This window comes from Bombina bombina, chromosome 6, assembly GCF_027579735.1.
Source record: "Bombina bombina isolate aBomBom1 chromosome 6, aBomBom1.pri, whole genome shotgun sequence".
Taxonomy (NCBI): Eukaryota; Metazoa; Chordata; class Amphibia; order Anura; family Bombinatoridae; genus Bombina; species Bombina bombina.
The window spans coordinates 112,049,366-112,074,391 of NC_069504.1; the positions used below are offsets into that span (position 1 = coordinate 112,049,366).

At 39.8% G+C, this 25,026-nt stretch overlaps 1 protein-coding gene across 1 annotated transcript in view; it reads right to left on the reverse strand.

The window, feature by feature from the left end:
- Positions 1-25,026, reverse strand: part of NAMPT (nicotinamide phosphoribosyltransferase) — a 96,486-nt gene that overhangs the window by 49,730 nt on the left and 21,730 nt on the right. Inside the window, 4 exon segments of the mRNA XM_053716567.1 lie at positions 2,640-2,723; positions 2,725-2,769; positions 4,123-4,226; positions 19,612-19,768. Coding sequence (XP_053572542.1) covers positions 2,640-2,723; positions 2,725-2,769; positions 4,123-4,226; positions 19,612-19,768 — 390 coding nt within the window.

Below are 25,026 nucleotides of genomic sequence, written 5' to 3' on the forward strand. Positions count from 1 at the left end.
ACAAACATGCATAAAGAGGATGATGTGGTCAAAATACTCATTTGCCTAATAATTCTGCACTCCCTGTATATTTGTTTTTTGTTAAGTTGCCTAATAATTATGCACAGTAATAGTCACCTGCACACACAGATATCCCCCTAAAATAGCTAAAACTAAAAACAAACTAAAAACTACTTCCAAAAATATTCAGCTTTGATATTAATGAGTTTTTTGGGTTCATTGAGAACATGGTTGTTGTTCAATAATAAAATTAATCCTCAAAAATACAACTTGCCTAATAATTCTGCACTCCCTGTAAAATGTTCAAGGAATCCTCCCTGATGGCTTCCTAGGAGGGTCCATTCCTTGCACACTATGAAGAAATATCCAGCCCTCAACTGTGTAATAAAGCAAGATTGAGTAATCTCAATCAAAATTTCCAAAAATTTAGTACACTAGTACAATAAAATGTGCCAATATAAATATACCGTAGGCATCTTAAAAATTTGCGAACCCAGACACTAGTGCAAGACTCTTACCCCCTCCTGATACCAGAGTCCAGACAGAGCAAAGCAAGTCACCACGGTCACAAGGGAAGCAAGTCGCTGCAAACACCAACCACCTGACTGTGGTCACTCTTAAGATGAACGGAGCTGAAAGCATGCTACTTTCTGGCTGGAAGAAACAAACAAACATACAGCCTCTCAACAATGTACTGTGCAATACAGGGCCTCAGTGTTCAGAGTTATCTATAACACGCTGAAGCACTTAAAAACCTGAACAGCCATCACTTAGGGGAACGTAAATAACTCTCTGATAAGACTTATAAGCGGAAATTGAGCACAGAGCACACCCCCCACAAAAATCCACCAGGGAATCAATGGGGATTTCATGCGCCAATAACAACCATGGGCAGTTAACCCCTCAACTACACAGTCTTAAAACAGAGCCCCTGCTGTGTAATAAACAGACCAATAGATATAGGAGGGAGGCAGAGGAACACTACACCATGTAAATAAGGCACCATCCCAGCGCAAGTGTAATGAATACAGAATAGCCATAGTGCACTTTTCCAGCACTAAGTGCCTTCTTAGGAAAGATATGGCCCAAGATAGGTACTTGCCCCACTCAAAATCTTCTCACCTGTAAAGTTTCATAAACCCATGTCCCAACCTGTAACGAACAGAGAAGGACAGGTGTAAGGAGTAGTAACATATCAGGCAAAACAAGGGGAGGCAAAGGTACTACCTTGTGACACCTATGGCTAGTTTGTGGCTCAACTCCAACAAGGAGAAGAAACTATGCAAAAACAGAACCCTTTTAAACACCTTCTCTTCCAGGAATTATCCACTGGAGTGAAGTCGAAATATTATAATTCAGCAACATCTCTATCCATGCTTACTCCTTGACGAGGCAAATAAATAATGGGAGGGAAGGGGGAAGTAGGAGGGATAGTTAAAACTCTGGTGTAGGGTGTCTTTGCCAATTCCTGGTGGCCAGGTGATGCAATTCCCAAAAGTAAGGACTGTGGACTCACTATCATTAGAAAGAAAAACTGTCATGAGAGCAGGTTAAGTCCCCTGGCTATGCTGTACCTGTGTCAGAGTTCCTAAAAAGAGAGTGTGTGTTGTATAAAGTCACTTACCTTACACAGCACCCCTCCACTGGCTTACCAGGCATGTCAATCTATGTCAATGCAGAAGCAGCAGTATCCAGTAGAGAGCCCATCCGGCACAGGTATTGAGTACCGCAGAGGATTGCAGTAGGAAATACCCAAGTCCCTCAGGGAGAGGCTAGTTATGGCTGATGTCCTGTTAGGGAAATGCTGTGCACATAACAGGATATTCCTGTGTCTCTGTATCATCCAGCTGCTGTGAAGAGTCTTTTCTGTCTTTGTAAATGTGAGACCCAGAGTCCCTGGGGAATAGCAAAGGTCTGAGCTCCCAATTTGTAATCCATAAACAAGTAGCAGGAACAACCTCTATTCTCAACCCATCTCCTATGATGCCAAGAACAAAACTAAGAGACATGGGAGGGTTTTAAAGCTCTTGTATGGGTTCTTCACCTCATCCTAGTGGTGGAAGATATATCCCATATTCTTATGGAGGACTGTGGACATCATTTTACGAAATAAATATTATTCATGCAGCACACAGATCTGAGTTTAATTTAATTTAATACAGCACTACTCTACCCTCCATTCACCCTGCCTTTAAACTTCTGAAGGGAAGACCATGCTACTGTAGATACTGCCACTGAACCAGCTTGAGATCTTTCCTCTAGTTCAGGGTGTCCACCAACTACAGCAGAACATTGCGCAATCTCTTCTCTTTCCTCCCCTCTTCACTACCATTAACTACTCTCTGCTCCTGTTCTACATTCATCCTCTTACCCTGCCCTTGGTCTGTTTTCCTCCCACTTCCCTTGATCTCACAAAACTTACTCTACCCATCTCTTCTTCAGCAGTCCAGACAGGATTCCTTGTTTTGTAAATTGATAAATAAAAATCAGCACAAATTTAAAAAAAAAAAAAAAAAAGGAATGATTTTCCTTCCACACACAAATTTACCAACATAAGCTAAATAAACTCAGATTTTTAAAATTTTCCCCAAATATCCAACAAGATTTATTAACCATATTAACACAAGCAAAACACAAACCTCAATCCAATTTGTGAGCCAGAAACATTCAGGATCTGTATTTTCCACTGTAAAAAGCACGTTTCCCCTTGGGATGACGCTACCCCTCGGGGACAGCCTTTATTTCAATGGGAAGATGGCCATCATATTTCTGCAAAAGACAGTGTTGAAATGTAAGTCGGAAGAGTTAACCATTCCTGGTCTGGGCAGAGCAACAAGTTGTCAAACGCAATGAAAACAAAATTCCATAGGACCCTTCTCACCCTGTTCTTCCTGCTGAGCCGTGTGAGAAGTATCCCAGCCTATACATTGAATTTAAAGGGGACATGAAACCCAAATGTTTCTCTCATTATTCAGATAGAGAATAGAATAGCAAAAGATGCTTTGTCTCATGTTATTCTTTGTTAAGGAGATAACTAGGTAGGTAGTGTGCACATGCCTGAAGTACTACATGACAGGTAATAGTGCTGCCATCATGTGCTCTTGCTTATGTACAACACTGTAGCACTGTATAGCAGCAGCTTGGCAACATACACACTCCTGAGATTACTTCCTACTTTTCAACAAATGATAAAGAAAACAAAGAAAATGTGATAAAGAGACGTAAATTGGAAAGTTGTTTAAATTGTAATCGTCTATCGGAATCATGAAAGAAAAATTTGGGGTTTTATGTCCCTTTAAATGGAAGTGTTCTCCCCATGACCTTTTCATTGGGTGCACCAACTGGCTGATTTTACTGACCTCCCATCTCAAATTTAAGCCAAGATTAACTTATAATTTTTTTTTCTCAATATTTATTTAACAAATCATCATTAAATACATTTATGTAATTATGCAACTAATTTGTGATTCGGTTAACAGAAAAATGTTATATTACTACACTGCCCCACCCGGCTACTTCATAATGCCACCCGGCTTGCAACATTTTCTGTGGAGAACACTGAACTGATTAGCGTCACAGGGCATCAAAGAATTAAAAATAAATAAAAAAAAAGGACAGAGTATTTCCCGTTTGAAATTGCCACTTTTGCCTGTAGTATCTCCACATATACTGAAAAGGTCAGTGCTTAAAGGGATACTAAACCCAAGTTGTTTCTTTCACAATTCAGATAGAGAAGGTGATTAAGCATTTTTTCTAATTTACTACTATTATCAATTTTTCTTCATTCTCTTGCTATCTTTATTTGAAAAAGCAGGAATCTAAGCTGGACCATTTTTGGTTCAGCAGCTGGGTCGCGCTTGCCGATTAGTGGCTAAAATGTACCCACCAGTCAACAAGCTCTATCCAGGGATCTGAACCAAAAATGGGCCGGCTCCTTAGCTTAGATTCCTGATTTTTCAAATAAAGATAGCAAGAGAACGAAGAAAAATTGAGTGTAGTATTCCTTTAAAGAGACATTAAACGCTAAATAAACACTAGTAATGATGCATTTAAAGAAAAGATTAGTCTTAGAATAACATGTAAATGTAATTTTTTAATTTATTTTATATGTGATTACGTTACCTCAAGAATGTAATTCCAGCCTTTTTCGTTAAAGACATCATCCTGAAAGTGCTCTCGATACACAGCTTTGGCCTCTTGAATTTTTTCTTTGGTCACCACTTTCCCTGAAGAAAAATTATATTAAATCAGACACTAAGTTCAATATTAATGGAACAGGCAGGCATATTTATTCTACAACAAATTAATCATTTTTCAAGTTCCACCACATACTTTAGTACTTAAAACAGTACAATTAAAAAAAGGGCCATTGTACACTAGATTTTTCTTGCATAAATGTTTTGTAGATGGTCTATTTATATAGCCCACCTGGGGGTGTTTTTTGTAAAAATGTATAGTTTTCTTATTTTAAATAACATTGTGCTGATTTTCAGATTTCTAATCCAGCCCCAAAGTTTTAAATGTATACTGATGTATACAGACTTCAGATTGCTTCTGTTTGTATTAATGGGTTTTTTTTTATATGCAGGGGAAGGGGGGGGAGGGTCTGCTTTCATCAACAGTGTTAAATTGGGAGCTTCTAAGTAAGTTTTAAAAAATGTTTTATACCAGTATCTGTGCATATTATTTTTTATAGTAGTGTCTATTGCATGCCGTTAAATGAAAAAATAAAAATGGTGTATACTGTCCCTTTAACCATAATATTGAAATGATTTACAAAAAGGGTAGATAACAATTTACTAGTTCACTCAATGTTAATATAGCAAAAACATACTTTACTCTCCCTTTTTAATAGATTTGTAAAGATAAGTCAAAATAAAAAATCTCATGATTCAGACAGATCATACAGTTTTAAACAACTTCTATCATCAAATTTGCTTTTATTCTCTTGGTTTGAAGAGCATATCTAGATAGGCTCAGTAGGAACAATGCACTACTGGGAGTTAATTTGTGATTGGTAGCTGCCCATATACCTAGTCATTGACCGGTGTGTTCAGCTAGCTCCCTGTAGTGCATTGCTGCTTCAAAAGAACAAAGAAAAATGGATAGTAGAAGTTTAATTTGAAAGGGGTTTTTTGCCTCATCTGAATCATGAAAATATTTTGACTTAAGGCTATGCCTTAAATTTTTGGGTTTAGGATTACACAAAGTAGCTTCAATATTACGGATACAAAGCAACTCATACAACTAAATTAACCTCTTCATGCTGGGGCCAAGTGTAACATCAAACGAAGCTCTGATGTAAACACTTGATTGAAAGGAAGTCATGTGATAGCCTATGCGATCACATGATTTCAAGGCTGGGATCAGATCGGGGGGGGGGGGGCCCACAATGCTAGTCATGCCCAGGGTCCAATTTGTCATTATACAAAAAGGAGGTTGCAGGACGTCAAAAAAAGGTTAGGACGTCCAATGCAGTCCTTAACGGCATTAAAAGTCCAGCACTGTTATGGTGGCATGAAACATCCCAATGGCATCTAAGGGGTTAAACAAACCATTATGCCAGAAAACTATTTCTGGCATAATGGTTTGTTCTTTTCGCCTCTGTCACATTGCTCTTTCCTGGATTCACTCCTATCTTTCTCACAGGTCTTTTTCTGTGTCACTTGCCGGCGACTCCTCCTCTCCTATGCCTCTGTCTGTTGGAGTACCTCAAGGATCTGTTCTGGGTCCTCTACTCTTCTCCATCTATACTTCTTCGCTAGGTAAACTTATCAACAGTTATGGTTTCAAATATCACCTCTATGCTGATGACACCCCAGATCTACCTTTCCACCCCTGCTCTCTCTCCCTCTGTCCTCTCTCATGTCAGCAACTGCTTATCTGGTATTCTTCCTGGATGGCCTCTACCACCTAAAGATTAACCTGTCCAAAGACTGAGCTCCTTCTTATGCCCCCCTCAAGCTCTACGCCGACTTCTGACTTCTCTATCCCTGTTGACGGCATCACCATTTCCCCAAGTCCGCTGCCTCTGAGTCACACTTGACTCAAACTTATCCTTCATCCCCCATATCCAATTGCTTTCTACATCCTGCCGCAATCATCTACGCAATATTTCTTAAAATTCGCCCTTTTCTGAGTGCTGACACCTACAAAGCAAATAATCCACTCCCTTGTTATCTCCCTACTTGACTACTGCAACAACCTACTCGCTGGCCTTCCTCTTTCCCGCCTCTCCCCCCTTCAATCCATCCTAAATGCCTCTGCCAGGGTGATCCACCTTTTCCCGTCGAACTGTATCTGCTGCACCTCTCTGAGTCCCTTCATTGGCTCCCCATTCACAGCAGAATTAAATTCAAAATTCTCACCCTTACATACAAAGCTCTCACCAACGCCGCTCCCCCTCTACCTATCCTCTCTAATACACAAGTATACTCCAGCCCGTCCACTAAGATCCAACAATGACCTGCTCCTTGCATCCACGGACTATCACCCTCCTCTCATGCTAGACTGCAGGACTTCTGTCGTGCAGCACCTACCCTCTGGAACACTCTCCCTCGTGCTGTCAGGCTTTGCCCTAATCTTTCTTCCTTTAAATGCTCCCTGAAGGACTTTTCTGTTCAGGGAAGCCTACCACCCAACTCAATAATAAATTAATTTCACTTACCTAATATTTCCCTCATCAAAATCTGTATTAACATCCTTCTCAATCTTGCAGTGCCTCACCTCCTGTTTCCCAACCTCCTACCCATCTAGATTGTAAGTTCCCACGGGAATAGGGCCCTCATCCCTCCTGTATGTTGTTTGTCCTGTATCTTACAAGTCTTGTATTGTTTTATTTAAATGAATTGTATCCATGGACAGCGCTGCAGAATATGTTGGCGCTTAATAAAGTATAATAATAATAATAATAATAATAATAATAATAATAATAATAAAAAGGGCCCAGCTCTAATTGACCAGGTGGGATCATGGAACCCAAGCAACATTTGACAGGCACAGTTCACAGGGAGAGCTAACTATGTTTTTAAAGAGAAATTCTTTCATAGGAGGTCCATTAGCTGGGTATCAGCATGTGCTACTTTGAGGCTGCCGACTAAGGTTAGGCAGGCAATTGGGACATCATTTAATTATCAGACCAAACAGCATCATGTGCTGGGCCTGCTTCTGACAACAGTTCTCTCAAGTCAAATCTCTAGAGACATCACTTAGATCTAGAAATTAAATGTATTGCTTTATTTCCTTGTAGAGAATTTGCAAAAGGTCTGGGGGGGGGGGGTGGGGTGATCTTGCTCACATAAATCAAGAGGCAAATACATTTGCTTGATGAGGATGCATTAGGACTCATAGCATCTTGAAAGACTTGTTCCTGGCAAGATATTGTAATAGCAGCTTAAATCTATCAATAGAAAGATTTATAAGATACTAGGTCTACACTATAAGTGGGAAAGAAAGTCTGAACTATATATTCTTCAACTCTGTTCTGGAATCAAATCTTAAAAATAGCTGGGGGGAAAAAACACCCTCTCTATCTCCATATATCCCTTATAGATTAAATTGGCAACTCAAATTTGTTTCCAGTGCAGACGTTTTAGGCATTACTTGTTTTTGCCGACAACCAAGTATCAACTCAAGCATAGTGCAAGTGGTCTCTTGTAAACCTTCTAATCTCCATTTCTAAAATTTCGATAGATGTTCTAGTAAAATAAAATGCTCTAATATAAGATTGATTTTTAAAGATTTTATAGAATAGGCATAAAGCCAGGGCCAAAGGGTCCTTTAAAAAGGGGACAGTTAACAAGTTGAGACGTTACTATAATGCATTTAATGGGTAGTAAAAAGAAATTTGCAATATACTTTCATTATTTAAATTTTAAGAAAATGCTGAATTTTAAATTATTTTTGCTGGCAAATTTAAAAAAAAAGGGAAAGGAAACCCAACATTTTCTTTCATGATTTGGATAGAACTTACCATTTTAAACAACTTTCCAATTTACTTCTATTATCACATTTTACTTCAATATCTTATCCTTTGCTGAAGGAGCAGCATTGCACTACTAGTGATACAAAAGAGAAAGAAGGCGCCACAATAGTGCAGGGTCAATATTATCAGGAATACCCCACTCCGATAGACCGTACTTACAAGCTGCAAAGCACTGAACAAGTGCTATATGTGCATTCTGGGCTCTTACAGTCGCCCAGTCAACTGCTCAGAGATCAGCTGTTTCTCCACAAAGCCGTCAATGTTATGCCGCTCACACAGATGTATCCGCTCCTCCGTATAGATTACAGGGACAGATTAGTCACACAGTAAAGTATTTGGATAAAAAATATATAGGGCATAACATGGAAGTAAGAATAGAACCGTGGCAAAGTCTATAAGTTAAAAGACTTTATTAAAAACAATGTAAAAACACGACGTTTCACGGTCCCAGACCGTTTTATCAAGTGTAATACAGTTGTTTACCAAACCATGGTTTATAATAGCTCTGTTGGCATCCTAGGGATCACATTGCGCCTGCAATTCCAATTATCCATTGATTGTCAACAGGGGTGTCTATTGAACGTAAATACACTCATTCATAAAATCTCATGTTTATCTGATAGGTTCAATCTTTCAGCCAATCCAATTATAATGATACTACTCGCAACTCCACTATCCTTTATATCGTAAATTGAATCTTCAAAATTTAAACTTATGAATACACTCGCATATATATATATATATATATTCGTAAGCGTTATTCTCTACAACATCACTTCATTATTTAGTTGTAAGATGGGTAATGATAGTTTCGTAAGTACTTCAAAAGGAAGTTTATCCAGATGGGATTTGTATGGTATATCTAGAAGAGCCACCATTTTACTTCCACAATATAGGAACTATCCGTATATTAATCTCTAGAAACGAATTAATATATATTAGGATGGTGTAGGAAGGTTGTAGAAAAAAAAATAAGCACAAACTCCCTAATAATAACCACAAGTTCTTGTAATATCATTATTATCTATCTGTATTGATCGCATAGGAATTTTAGAGTGTTGTGAGATGCTAATACACAGCCTTTCACATACATGCTAGAAGATGTACAGGATAACAGTCTGCGTTAGGACTCCATATAGATAGACTAGGTAATTCACCATATATTATTATTGTAGAGAAAAAAGTTAATTCAAATCATTAAATCATTATTTGTTAGTCTATCATTGTCCGAAGATAGGCTTTAACGAGATAGTTGGAGGGATGTATAGATCATACTAAACATCATCAGGGGTGAAACAATTGACGCCTGCGCTTCTGATCACACTTAGAGACCACTAAACTGGGTATAACAATGTCCTCTATGAAACTATCCCCTATACAAAAGTACAATTGAAATTGACAATATAATGACTACGGGTTAAGCAAAAAAAACTTCCTTTTAAAAAACTTCCTTTTGAAGTACTTACGAAACCATCATTACCCATCTTACAACTAAATAATGAAGTGATGTTGTAGAGAATAACACTTACGAATATATATATGCGAGTGTATTCATAAGTTTAAATTTTGAAGATTCAATTTACGATATAAAGGATAGTGGAGTTGAGAGTAGTATCATTATAATTGGATTGGCTGAAAGATTGAACCTATCAGATAGACTAACATGAGATTTTATGAATGAGTATTTACGTTCAATACACACCCCTGTTGACAGCCAATCAATGGATAATTGGAAACGCAGGCGCAATGTGATCCCTAGGACGCCGACAGAGCTATTATAAACCGTGGTTTGGTAAACGACTGTATTACACTTGATAAAACGGTCTGGGACCGTGAAACGTTGTGTTTTTACATTGTTTTTAATAAAGTCTTTTAACTTATAGATTTTGCCACGGTTCTATTCTTACTTCCATGTTATGCCCTATATATTTTTATCCAAATACTTTGTGACTAATCTGTCCCTGTAATCTATACGGAGGAGCAGATACATCTGTGTGAGCGGCATAACATTGACGGCTTCGTGGAGAAACAGCTGATCTCTGAGAAGTTGACTGGGCGACTGTAAGAGCCCAGAATGCACATATAGCACTTGTTCAGTGCTTTGCAGCTTGTAAGTACGGGCTATCGGTGTGGGGTATTCCTGATAATATTGACCCCGCACTATTGTGGCGCCTTCTTTCTCTTTTGTATCATTGACTCACAGGATTGGACTCCAACTATTTCCAGAAGAAGCAGCCTGCCACAGTTCACCGTTACCATCGATTGGGATATCAAAGCCATCTACTTTTAACACGGGAACATCTCCATCCTTTTTTCTAGAGAACCTGGACATTTCACAGGAACTGATAAGTGCCACATTATACACTTATTAGAATCTATATCAATTTATGCATGATAATTGGTGTGTCATCTGTATGTGTATATATATATCTGCTAAACATTTGCTGTATATATATATTTTCTTTTTGCAAATTTTTGCAATAGTCACTATTGACATAGTAGGTGTTTTTTAGCACCATTCTTGAAATTTTAATCACTAACACACCATAAGAGTTCTAAATATTTGATATACATCACACAACCAATGTAATTCACTACTAGGCGCATCCAATCTAACACATATATGTTTATTTTTATCTATTTTTATTGCACTACTAGTAGCTAACGGAACAAAGCCAATCATAAGAGAAAAATTTGGGAAAGCACCAATCAGCAGCTAGCTCCCACTAGTGTAGGGTACGTACATATTCTTTTTTATGGGATACCAAGAGAACGAAGCACATTTGAAAATAGAAGTGAATTTAAGTGTCTTAAAATGAAATGCTCCATCTGAATCATGCAATTTAATTTTGGCTTTCCTATAAATAAGTTATTTAAATTTGCTGACCCCCCCCCGTATCATGTGACAGCCATCAGCCAATAACAGACTCATAAGTAAAACTGAACTCTTGCACATGCTCAGTAGGACCTAAGCACATTTTGATACTGGAAGAAATGGGAAAGCCTCCCAAAAACTACATGCTCTATCTGAATCATTAAAGTTTTATTTTGACTTTAGCGTCTCTAACCCCGGCATGGAACATCCTAACTTCTATGGCCCTTCGCTCCCCCCATGGGCTATAATACAAATACATACAGAAAGATATACTTGATATATATAAATATAAAATACTTACCCAGCCGGATCTGGCGCAAGACTTGCCTGGCAACTCATGCAGTCCCCTAGGATCCCAATCAGTGCCTTGGATTGCAGTGACAACCAGTCACTGATACAATGTGACAGCCAATTATTCAAATCATTGGCTGTATGCACTGCCTCTGTCTCTCTTTCCTCAGTGTGATCTGAGGCGAGAGAGGCAGAGATCAGTGCTACAATTCAGTGTTATACACTTTTGTAATAAAAAACATTTTATTAATTAAAATTAACCCTTTAGTTATTGCTGTGATCCCTCTGATCAGTACAATAGTACTGTTAAGTTATTTGGAGCTGTGATTATTTTTCCTTTTTTAATTAAAATTTGACCCTTTGTCATTAAGGTTTTCAACCCTGTCCTGTGCACCCTAGTTGGGTGGAAGTGGGAATTGGTGGGTGGGTTGAGGGTGTAAGGGAGAGAAAAAAAAAAAAAAAAAAAAAAAAAAAAAAAAAAAAACACACCACAGAATTTATGCTTACCTGATAAATTACTTTCTCTTGTGGTGTATCCAGTCCATGGATTCATCCTTACTTGTGGGATATTCTCATTCCCTACAGGAAGTGGCAAAGAGAGCACACAGCAAAGCTGTCCATATAGCTCCCCCTCTGGCTCCGCCCCCCAGTCATTCGACCGACGGTTAGGAGAAAAAGGAGAAACCATAAGGTGCAGTGGTGACAGGTAACGTAAACGGAAGGCACCACTGCTTGCAAAACCTTTCTCCCAAAAATAGCCTCAGAAGAAGCAAAAGTATCGAATTTGTAAAATTTGGCAAAAGTATGCAGTGAAGACCAAGTCGCTGCCTTACAAATCTGTTCAACAGAAGCCTCATTCTTGAAGGCCCAAGTGGAAGCCACAGCTCTGGTGGAATGAGCTGTAATTCGTTTAGGAGGCTGCTGCCCAGCAGTCTCATAAGCCAATCGGATGATGCTTTTCAACCAGAAGGAAAGAGAGATAGCCGTCGCTTTTTGACCTCTCCTCTTACCAGAATAGACAACAAACAAAGATGATGTTTGTCTGAAATACTTAGTTGCTTGTAAATAGAATTTCAAAGCACGAACCACATCAGGATTGTGTAAAAGCCGTTCCTTCTTAGAAGCTGGATTAGGACACAGAAGAAGGAACAATGATTTCCTGGTTAATGTTCTTATTAGAAACAACTTTAGGAAGAAAACCAGGTTTGGTACGCAAAACTACCTTATCTGCATGGAACACCAGATAGGGTGAATTACACTGCAAAGCAGACAATTCTGAAACTCTTCGAGCAGAAGATATAGCTACCAAAAACAAAACTTTCCAAGATAATAACTTAATATCTATGGAATGTAAAGGTTCAAACAGAACCCCTTGAAGAACTGAAAGAACTAAATTTAGACTCCATGGAGGAGCCACAGGTTTATAGACAGGCTTGATTCTGACTAACGCCTGTGCAAACGCTTGAACATCTGGTACTTCTGCCAGACGCTTGTGTAAAAGGATAGACAGAGCGGATATCTGTCCCTTTAAGGAACTAGCTGACAAACCTTTCGCCAATCCTTCTTGGAGAAAAGACAATATCCTTGGAATCCTAATCTTACTCCACGAGTAACCCTTGGATTCACACCAACAAAGATATTTCCGCCATATCTTATGGTAAATTTTCCTGGATCTTGGATCAGAGTATCTATGACTGATTCAGAGAACCCACGCTTGGATAGAATTAAGCGTTCAATCTCCAAGCAGTCAGCTGCAGAGAAACTAGATTTGGATGCTTGAATGGACCCTGTATTAGAAGATCCTGCCTCATTGGCAGTGTCCATGGTGGGACAGATGACATGTCCACTAGGTCTGCATACCAAGTCCTGCATGGCCACGCAGGCGCTATCAGAATTACCGAGGCCTTCTCCTGTTTGATTCTGGCTACCAGCCGAGGGAGAAGGGGAAACGGTGGAAAGACATAGGCCAGATTGAAGGACCAAGGCGCTACTAGAGCATCTATCAATGCCGCCTTGGGGTCCCTGGACCTGGAACCGTAAAGAGGAAGTTTGGTGTTCTGACGGGACGTCATCCGATCCAACTCTGGAATGCCCCATAGCTGAGTCAGCTGAGCAAATACCTCCAGGTGGAGTTCCCACTCCCCCGGGTGAAAAGTCCTGACGACTTAGAAATCCGCTTCCCAGTTGTCTACTCCTGGGATGTGAATTGCAGATAGATGGCAAGAGTGATCCTCTGCCCACCTGATTATCTTGGTTACTTCCTTCATCGCTAAGGAACTCTTTGTTCCTCCCTGATGATTTATGTATGCTACAGTCGTGATGTAGTCCGACTGAAATTTGATGAACTTGGCCGCCGCTAGCTGAGGCCATGCCTGGAGCGTGTTGAATATCGCTCTCAGTTCCAAAATGTTTATCCGGAAAAGAGACTCTTCCCGAGACCATAGGCCCTGAGCTTTCAGGGAGCCCCAGATCGCGCCCCAGCCTAACAGACTGGAGTCGGTCGTTACAATGATCCACTCCGGTCTGCGGAAGCACATTGCCTGCGACAGGTGATCCTGAGACAACCACCAGAGAAGAGAATCTCTGGTTTTCTGGTTCAGTTGGATTTGAGGAGACAAATCTGCATAATCTCCATTCCACTGTTTGAGCATGCACAATTGCAGTGGCCTGAGATGAATTCGAGCAAAAGGGACTACGTCCATTGCTGCTATCATTAATCCGATTACCTCCATGCACTGAGCTACAGGTGGCCGAGGAATGGAATGAAGAACTCGGCAAGTACTTAGAAGCTTTAACCTTCTGACCTCCGTCAGAAATATTTTCATTTCTACCGAGTCTATTAATGTTCCCAGGAAGGGAACCCTTGTGAGCGGGGACAGAGAACTTTTTTTCGGTGTTCACCTTCCACCCGTGAGACCTTAGAAAGGCCAGAACAATATCCGTATGAGCCTTGGCTCTGGGAAAAGACGACGCCTGTATTAAGATGTCGTCCAGATAAGGTGCTACTGCAATGCCCCGCGGTCTCAGTACCACTAGAAGGGACCCTAGCACCTTTGTGAAAATTCTGGGAGCGGTGGCCAACCCGAAAGGAAGGGGCCACGAACTGGTAATGCTTGTCCAGAAAAGCGAACCTTAGGAAACTGATGGTGATCTTTGTGGATAGGAATATGAAGGTACGCATCCTTTAGATCCACGGGTAGTCATATATTGACCTTCCTGGATCATCGGTAAGATTGTCCGAATGGTTTCCATCTTGAAAGATGGAAACTCTGAGGAATTTGTTTAGAATTGTTAGATCCAGGATTGGTCTGAAAGTTCCTTCCTTTTTGGGAACCACAAACAGGTTTGAGTAAAAACCCAGTCCTTGTTCTGTAATTGGAACTGGATATATCACTCCCATCTTGAGTAGATCTTCTACACAGCGTAAGACGCCTCTCTTCTTTGTCTGGTCTGTAGACAGACGAGAAATGTGGAACCTTCCCCTTGAGGAGAGTCCTTGAATTCTAGAAGATATCCCTGAGCAACTATCTCTAATGCCCAGGATCATCTCTTGCCCAAGCCCGAGCAAAGAGAGAGAGTCTGCCCCCTACCAAGATCCGGTCCCGGATCGGGGGCTACCCCTTCATGCTGTCTTAGTAGCAGCTGCAGGCTTCTTGGCCTGTTTACCCTTGTTCCAGCCCTGCAAAGGCTTACAGGTTGCCTTGGGCTGTGATGTGTTACCCTCTTGCTTTGCGGGTAGCAGAGGCTGAAGCAGGACCGCTCCTGAAGTTGCGAAAGGAACGAAAATTAGCCTTAAAAGGCCTATCTTGCTGGAGGGCATGGCCCCTTTCCCCCAGTGATATCCGAAATAATCTCTTTCAACTCGGGCCCGAAAAGGGTCTTTCCCTTGAAATGAATATTCAGTAATTTTGTTTTAGACGACAACGTCGGCCGACATGGATTTAAGCCAAAGCGCTCTGCGCGCCCATGATGGCAAAACCAGAATGTTTCGCCGCTAACTTAGCTAATTGCAAAGCGGCATCTGTGATAAAGAATTAGCCAGCTTTAGAGTCTTAATTCTATCCATAATTTCGTCATATGAGGTCTCCGTCTGGAGCGGACTCCTCCAGCGCCTCAAACCTGAAAGCCGCTGCAGTAGTACAGAATAATGCAGGCAATAGGTTGGAGAAGGAAACCTTGAACAAATATTTTCTTTAGTAAACCTAATTTTTTATTCATAGGATCTTTGAAAGCACAACTGTCTTCAATTGGTATGGTTGTGCGCTTGGCTAGTGTTGAAACTGCCCCCTCTACCTTAGGGACCGTCTGCCACGCGTCCCGCCTGGGATCAGTTATGGGGAACATTTTCTTAAAGATAGGTGGGGGAACAAAAGGTACACCTGGTCTTTCCCACTCCCTAGCAACAATATCCGCCACCCTTTTAGGGATCGGAAACGCATCAATGTATACAGGGACTTCCTAGATATTTGTCAATTTTACACAATTTCTCTGGGACCACCATAGGGTCACAATCATCCAGAGTTGATAAGACCTCCCTAAGCAGTACGCGGAGGTGTTCCAATTTAAATGCTAGTGAATCTGATTCTGCCCGCTGAGAAACTTTTCCTGAATCAGAAATTTCTCCCTCAGACATAACATCCCTCGCCCCTATTTCAGAGTGTTGTGCGGGTACATCAGATAAGCTTCCGACTGCTCCTCATCTGTTCTCAAAACAGAGCTATCGCGCTTTTTTAGGGAAAACTGGCAGTTTGGATAGAAAGACCGCAAGGGAATTATCTATGACTGCCGCCAGTTGTTGCAATGTAATAGGTGCTAATGCACTAGGTATCGCTTGAGCGGGTGTAACTGGTGATGACACATGGGGAGAGGGACGGCGGGGACTATCCTCATTACCTTCAGTCAAAGAATCATCTAGGGCTATATTTTTAAGTGACACAATATGATCTTTAAAGTGTATAGACACATTAGTGCACTTGGGACACATTTTGAGTGGGGGTTCCACCATGGCTTCTGAACACATAGAACAAGGCTTTTCCTTAGTGTCAGACATGTTTAACAGATTGGTATTATACACAAGCAGGCCTTGGAAAAACACTTTATGTAATAAAAAATACAATTTGCAATAAATGGTACTGTGCCTTTAAGATAATAAAAGCGCACACAATTTACAAAACGGTGGAAAATGAACAAATCTCTTGAAATTTTTACAGCATGTGCCTAATGCTTCGATATCATTGCACAGCAAGTTTCAGCCTGATTAACCCTTTAATGCCCAAACCGGAGCCGCCTAAAGCAAACCACCGGTTAAAAAACTACAGCACCTTGCCACAGCAGCCTGCTGTGGCCCTACCTTCCCTTAAGGATTGAATTTGAGAAAATCAAGCCTCCTGAAGTCCTCAAGCAGTCTCTGGACCCATGTGAAGCAGCATGCAGGGAAATCTTGTCAGAATAAGCTGCGCAACTGAGGCGCGAAATTAGGCCCCTCCCACTCCAGAGCTGTGGGGCCTTCAGAACCCAATTTAGGTGACTAAAAATAATGTCATGTGGAATAAAACCCCAATAAACACATCAAAAGTGCTTAAAAGTGTCAATTATTTTTCTAAACAAAATAATCGATTGCCCTGTTAAAGTGATAACCAGTCTATTGAGCCCACTTAAATAAGCCTCTAGTTCTATACCAAGTCTCAGAACATGGCTTACCCTTCCCACATGGGGAATCTTGTCAGTCTTCTAGCATTATCTTGTCTTGACTAGAAACAAAGATGACTGAAACATACCTCAAAGCAGTTAAGCCTGCAAACTGTTCCCCCCCAACTGAAGTTTTCTGGTACTCCTCAGTCCTGTGTGGGAACAGCAATGGATTTTAGTTACAACATGCTAAAATCATTTTCCTCTCAGCAGAATTCTTCATCATATTTCTGCCAGAGAGTAAATAGCACAAACCGGTACTATTTAAAAATAACAAACTTTTGATTGAAGATATAAAAACTACAAATCTAAACACCACATTCACTTTACCCTCCCGTGGAGATGCTACTTGTTAGAGCAGCAAAGAGAATGACTGGGGGCGGAGCCAGAGGGGGAGCTATATGGACAGCTTTGCTGTGTGCTCTCTTTGCCACTTCCTGTAGGGAATGAGAATATCCCACAAGTGAGGATGAATCTGTGGACTGGATACACCTTGCAAGAGAAAACACTTGCCTTTTGCATCATGACAGGTTAGTATTCTGCAGAAAAGGCTTATGCCAAAATATCTGAGATCAGGGGGCAGTGTGCAGAGGCTTAGATACAAGGTAATCACATTTTAATAGAACGGTGTTGGGATACTCAGAACTGGGGAATAAAAAGGGATTATCTATCTTTTTAAACAACAATTATGGAGTAGACTGTCCTTTTAATGGAAAGGTACCATTTTGTTCAGAAGAATAAACTTCCCTCTCGGGTACTTTATTTTCTTTCCTCTCATTGTTTTTGCTGCTCTTACGCTTTTTACACTAAGCTGGGAGCTCTGCTGATCCTCTTTCATCCACCCCAAGTGAACTTGAGGAATGATGTTTACAAGGGGCTTTTGCCCCCCCCCCCCCCTTAGGTAGTGGAGATGGTGAATTTCTTCACCCATGGGTACTTTTCCATTAAATGACCAAAACCCTATAGTGCCATCTGCTGGCACTCTGTATTCACCAACAGAGTGGCAGTCCGTTAATGGAAAAGTACAATAATATTTTCTGAAAGGGCATGGATTCATTTTAAACCTTACATTCTTTAAAAAAAAAAAAAAAAAAAAAAAAAAAAAAGCAGATTAGCAGAACAAATTAAAGCGGTATTCCAGGGACAGAGCAGTCTCGAGGCCATAATTTTAGTTTCCTTTTTTTCAATAAGGAGAAAGCTAAATGTTTGCTGAAAAAAAGCAATTCCAGTGATAAGAGAAGTAGCTAAAATTACATGATAAGATGAAGGACTTTAAACTTACTGCAGTACGTCACAGGCCAATGAACAAACTTTATGTGAATCATATAAATGGTGTAACTGTATAAACACTAAGCAGATACACTCACCGGCCACTTTATTAGGTACACCTGTTCAATTGCTTATCAGCCAATCACATGGCAGCAACTCAATGCATTTAGATGTGGTGAGGAAGACTTGCCCAAGTTCAAACCGAGCATTAGAATGTGGATTTAAGTGGCTTTGAACGTGGCATGGTTGTTGATCATACTGCTGATCCACTGGGATTTTCATGCAAAACCATCTCTAGGGGTTACAGAGAATAGTCCGAAAAAGAGAAAATATCCAGTGAGCGGCAGTTGTGTGGATGATAATGCCTTGTTGATGTCAGAGGTGAAAGGGCAGACTGGTTTGAGATGATAGAAAGGCAATAGTAACTCGTAAGCAATTCTTTCAACCAAGGAATGCAGAATAACATCTCTGAAAGCACAACATGTCGAACTTTGAAGCAGATGGGCTACAGCAGCAGAAGACCACACCGGGAGCCACTCCTGTCAGCTAAGAACAGGAAACTGAGGCTACAATTTGCACAGGCTCACCAAAATTGGACAATAGAAGAGTGGAAAAAGTTGCCTGGTCTGATGAGTCTCGATTTCAGCTGCAACATTTAGATGGTAGGGTCAGAATTCCTTATATCAATGGTTCAGGCTGGTTGCGGATTGATGTGTGGGATATTTTCTTGGCACACTTTGGGCCTCTTAGTACCAATTGAGCATCGTTTAAACGCCATAGCCTACCTGAGTATTGTTGCTGACCATGTCCATCCCTTTATGACTACAGTGTACCTATCTTCTGATGGCTACTTCCAGAAGGATAATGCACCATGTCACAAAGCTCAAATCATCTCAAACTAGTTTCTTGGACATGACAATGAGTTCACTGTACTCCAAAGGCCTCCAAAGTCCCCAGATCTCAATCCAATAGAGCACCTTTGGGATGTGGTGGAACGGGGGATTCCCATCATGGATGTGCAGCTGACAAATCTACAGCAACTGTGTGATGCCATCATGTCAATATGGACCAAAATCTGAATCTATGGCACAAAGAATTAAGGCAGTTCTGAAGGCAAAAGGGGGTCCAATCCGGTACTAGCAAGGTGTACCTAATAAAGTGGCTGGTAAGTGTATATACACCAAATAATTTGGGTAGGGGATAGAAAAATAAGTTTATGTACAGAAAACATTCCAGAGGAATTTTTTTATTTTTTTTTTAAACATTTTGGCTTCCAGAGAAGGCTGCAAATTACTATTGGTCTCTGTCAGCCAAGGGGTTAAAAAAAAAAAAGCTATCTTACTATTGAAAAAGCTGTTAAAAATGTATGGAGAACAATGGTGTACATGATTAAACCAGATACAATGACCAGAGGTTTTGTTATGCAAATACAATTAATCTTGTGGCAGATCAATTCAAGCGGATCCATGATAATCTACTATAAATAAAAAAAATACACAAATACCTTTTAAGTACTTCTTGAGAATGTACTGTAATCCATAAAATACAGTTTCTTCATATTTCACCTTTCGGAATTTTGAATTTTCAAAATTCTTTTCCCGGCATTCAAAATAAGAGTAAACTTTACTGGTATTTGGTGGATACTGCTTATAATGTGTAACCTTAAAGAGAAACAAAAGAAAAAACACCTTAGTTAACATTGTTAACTAACACAGTAAGTCCCTGTACATAAAACTCTAATGCCACCTGAACATTTGCATCTAATAAAAAAAAAAAAAATATTCCACTGCATATATAATTTAAAGGGACAGTAAACTCTAGTTTGCACAGCATTCCACTGCATATATAATTTAAAAGGGACAGTGCAGTAACAATTAAACATAACATTTATTTAATAGAGTATGAACTTTTAAACAACTTTACTTCTATTATCAAATTGTACTTAGTTCTTTTGGTATCCTTTGTTAAAGAGTAACCCAAGGACAGAATAGCGCAATAATACATTAGAGCATTTTAGTATTGCCCAGACACGCAACTATTTTTATTTAAAATTCTGCAAAAGGGTAAAAACAAACTTTAATGTCTGTTCAGAAGCCGCAGTCCATTGCTGATCCTGAGCAAGACACAGCCAGTAAGCCTATCAGGAGAAGTATATTGATACAACTCTCCAATCACCATCCATGCCTTGTTCCTGGCAAGCTTTACAGTTCAGTAGCGGGAGAATAGTTGCCCGCAAGTATCTGGGTAATAATAAATATAATTATTATATTTTCACAGTGGTTTTACTTTCAACATTGTATGTCAATCTAATGTTAACCTTTGAAGTAGAATTTACTAGGTCTACTATAAATACCAATTAGAAAACATTTGATATCACCAAATGATACAGCACAGGGACATGTCAATGTTTTACGTTTATCAATATAAATAAAGCTTTCAGATTTAAAATTATTGTCCAGCTAAAACCTAAAGAGATTTCTAATCTGCTAATCACTAGGAGTAATGTTTGTAGTTGCAGTACATTTGAAATTGCAACATCCAGAAAAGGAAATTGCATAGGACCAAGCAACATGCAGTTTGTTACAAGCCTGGAGCTTACATGGGTAATTAAGTTTCATAGGTGAGAGTTTTAAAATTCTGGCCACTTTACAGAACTCAAAGACAGACTAAAGACCTTGCCATTTCTTAAAGAAAAAAGAAAAAGAAAAAAAAAAGACAGTAAACAGCCTGTAATTAGCACTTCTGTCAAGTCTAAGCATTTTTAAAAAGATTAAAAAAAAATTGCAGTAAAAACTATTTTAATCTAAAAAAAAAAAAAAAACTATTTTAATCTCTAAACTCCACCCCCATTTGCCTTATTTGGAGGAGCAAATCTGGGCCAATTAGGGACATATATGTAGCAGTGTTAGTCTTGTAAAGTCAGAGTGCATTTCCAGTTCTAAGAATTAGAAATACCTTAAATCTTCAGTTTTAAATTATAAGAAAAGAAGGAAAACCAAATAGTGAAAATATTTTGCAAAGCAATTTCATTATGTGTCACGAATACCTCAGGATTTAGCTGCTAAGGGGTTAATTCTGTTTAGTTTGTGAACTAAAAACGGCTGTTTGTTTTTTTAAGAAGAACTGTGTGCTGTGTTAAGTAAGCACATGATGATTTCTATTTGATGTGCCAGAACCCCTCATAAATAGTTTCTAAGGCCGATTCCACCAAATGTTATTGTGTATGCATTGAGTTGTAAAGCCAGTCAAACTGTCAGCAGAGGGCATGACACAAAACAGTGCCTCAGTCACAGAAACTGATACGGTCCATAAAGGGACATGGGTATAATTTATATACGTGTTTAAAACTGTTATGACATTAAATGAAGGGAAATATGACAAAGCTGTCATATTTGGTATCAAATTGAATCTCCCAATGAAACTAAGAGAGTGCCTATCCGTCTATATGAAAATAGATTTACCTAGCAGAAATTATAATGGGTTCTATAATTTCAGGCAAAGACTTAGTTTATTGAAGGTCATAAAAATAGGGGGGGGGGGGGGGGGTTTAGCCCCTGTCCAGGGGGGTGTGGTCAGGCAACTTGATCTCTGGAAAATATGTATAAGAATCTTGTGTTTTAACAATAAGATTGTTCATTCTACATGGGAGGCTGCTACAGCGTGAGTGACTATCTTCTCTTGTCCACCTCCCTGGGGCAGACTTATAAACTAGGAAAGTATTAGGTCTGTTATTTTCTTCATTTTATTGTAACCTGTTTGCGGTGTGTAATTTTAAATGTAACAACTTTTTATTAATAATGCATTGTGCATAGTATTTTTGGCATAATAAATAATTCCTTTATTAAGCTTTGGCTTTTGTCTAATAATTTAACCACGTTACTGAAAGGACTGGAGTATTAGAACTGTATATTTTAGGTTAATTTGTAAGGCTGGGTTTTTTTCTTAGGATTTTCCCTTTAATAAATCATAAGTGGTGGCAGCATAGTTAGTTTAGTGAAGGGGGAGTTTTGGGCATTTCTTTTAAGTACAGACTAGAGACAGTGTTGTTAACCCTTGCACCCACTGAACTGAATCACAAGCTTGCCTGGTGTGGCTAGATTGTGGACATAGAAGTGACAGTAGAAGGGGTCTGATAACCCTTTCTGTGCCAAGCAAGTGACTGGCTCAGGGTTGGATAACCCTGGTCGTCACAAATTGCATAACTCTAGTTTAACTAGAAAACAAATTTGAAAATGACAAAAAAAAACAAAAACTTTTAACACAATAGAATCTTTGTAAAACATCTGATTAAGCTGCAGGAATTTCAGAAATCTATACAAATTTGTACTCACACTAGGTAATGAACCAGACAAACCCTCATTCATGCAAGATATAAGGATCATAACTAGTGAGCAATTATATCTGAAATGTTGATTTAAAAGATTAAGTTGTCAGAGTTCCATGATTCTCTTAACCTCTATTGTTTATGTCAGCGAAAGGCAGCACATCTACATGTTAGTATCGCTACTGGATGCCTAAACTTTATTTCAGATACATGGCTCATATATTCCTAATATTTTCTACACATTAAAGGGATATGAACCCCAAAAGTCTCATGTTTCAGATAGAACAATTTTAAACAACTTTCCAACTGACTTCATTGTCTTGGTATATTTTGTGGAAGAAGCAGCATTGCAAGACTGGGAGCTAGCTGAACACATCTGGTGAATAAATGAGGCATATATGTGTGAAGCCATCAATCAGAAGCCATCTTCTAGTAATGAACTGATGCTCCTGAGCCTACCTAGATATGATTTTGAACAAAGAAAACCAAAAGAACAAAGCAAATCAGATGGAAGCACAATTGGAAAGTGGTTTAAAATTGTATGCTCTGAATGTTGATTTTTAATTTAAGTTTAAAATTTAGACTTTACTGTCCTTTTAACTACCTTTAAAAAAGGAACATTGTACTATAAAAATCCCCCTCCCCCTGTAAAAAGTGTTACCCACAAACCATTTTACCTGCTGGATTGCATTAAATCATTTAAAAAATAGCACCTTTACCTTTATCTCATTTGAAATAGCTAATTTTGCCTATTGAAACAGACACCTATACTGAAAATTTCACAGCAGAAATTAACCTCCCAGCAGGAGGATGCAAATCAAGTCCATTTGAAAGGGTGTTTCTGTAGCAGCTTTAAAAAGGGATAGTAAAACAACAAAAATGTTATGGTTTAAAAAGATAGACCATTCCTTTATTTACCATTCCCCAGTTTTGCATAACCAACACTGTTATAGAAATATTTTTTACCATGCATCTAAGCTTCTGCAGACTGCCACCTTTATCTCAGTTCTTTTGAGAAACTTGCATTTTAGACAATTAGTGCCGACTCTTAAATAGCCCCACGTGCATGAGCACAATGTTATTTATATGAAACATGAACTGATGCCCTCTAGCTGTGGGAAAACCTCTCAAATGCATTGAGATAAGAGGCGGCCTTCAAGGGCTTAGAAATTAGCATATGAGCCTACCTAGGTTAGCTTTCAACTAAGAATACCAAGAGAACAAAGCAAATTTGATGATTAAAGTAAATTAGAAAGTGGTTTAAAATGGCATGCCCTATCTAAATCATGAATGTTTTATTTGGACTTTACTATCCCTTTAACCCCTTAATGACCGGACCATTTTTCAATTTTCTTACCCTTAATGACTGTTACGGTTACCCTTAGTCTCGCTGAGAGATGGACCGCTTAGTAGCCTGGATTCCTATTGCTGAAGAGGGGAGAAACTGCTTTCCATAGTATTCTATATGAGTCTCGCAAATGTAGAATAATCCCCCTTAGCTGTAGTACAGCTAGGATACCCTTCTGCCCACAAAAACGAGTCAACGCTGCGAATGAGGGACAACCAAGAACTGAGGACTGGGATGCCCAGCCTGCTTTTTATTTAGGTTACATGCACACAGGGAACTCCCAGGGGGGGAAGCATAAAATCCCCCATCACACATTTAGACAAAGCCCTTGGACAGGCCACCGCAGATAACAAGTACACACAAGAAAACAATTGAGTCCTTCTTATCACCTAGCAGTGAATGCTTATCACAAACTTAATTACAGTACACAATATGCTAGGAAACCTGCCTCAGAAAATAGTTTTCTCAAAACTGAACAGAGTTAACCCTTTATGAAATGATACTTGTTACAGTTTTCTTGGAGCCCTTCTTAGGCGCTGGCTTGGCTGGTTCAGGCATTGCTGCTGGGAAATAAGTTTCTTCACAACAAAATAACTAATGCTTCTGTAACAGTGCTCCCTTTCTGTGGAACACTCTGGCAGACACGGTCTGACCCCTTTTCGGGGCAGACTAAGGCTGTCCAGACAGCTGGTTATGCGGGGCTGAGGTCGGTTTGTCTGGACAACCCGTCGGCGTTGCCATTCTGTTTCCCAGGTCTGTAAGTAATGGTGAAATTGAAGGGTTGCAACGATAAACTCCAACGTAATAGCCTGCCATTATCTCCAGAGACCCGGTTCCAGCCACACCAACGGGTTATGGTCGGTGACCAGAGTGAACTCCTGCCCATATAAATAGGGAGTCAATTTCTTTAATGCCCACACCAAAGCCAAACACTCCTTTTCGACCGCTGCATAGCTGACTTCGCGGGGCAGGAGCTTCCGGCTGATGTAGGCAACTGGATGCTCCCCTCCATCTTCGCCTACTTGGCTGAGGACGGCTCCCAGCCCGAACATGGAAGCATCTGTATGGACGATAAAACGTTTGTTAAGGGCTGGAGCCGCCAAGACAGGAGCGTTAATTAGAGCATTTTTGAGAGCCTGGAAAGCCGTTTCACAGTGGGGAGACCACAGGACCTGTCGAGGTAAGTTCTTCTTGGTCAAGTCAGTCAGGGGTTTGGCAAGTGTGCTGTAGTCTGGTACGAACCGTCT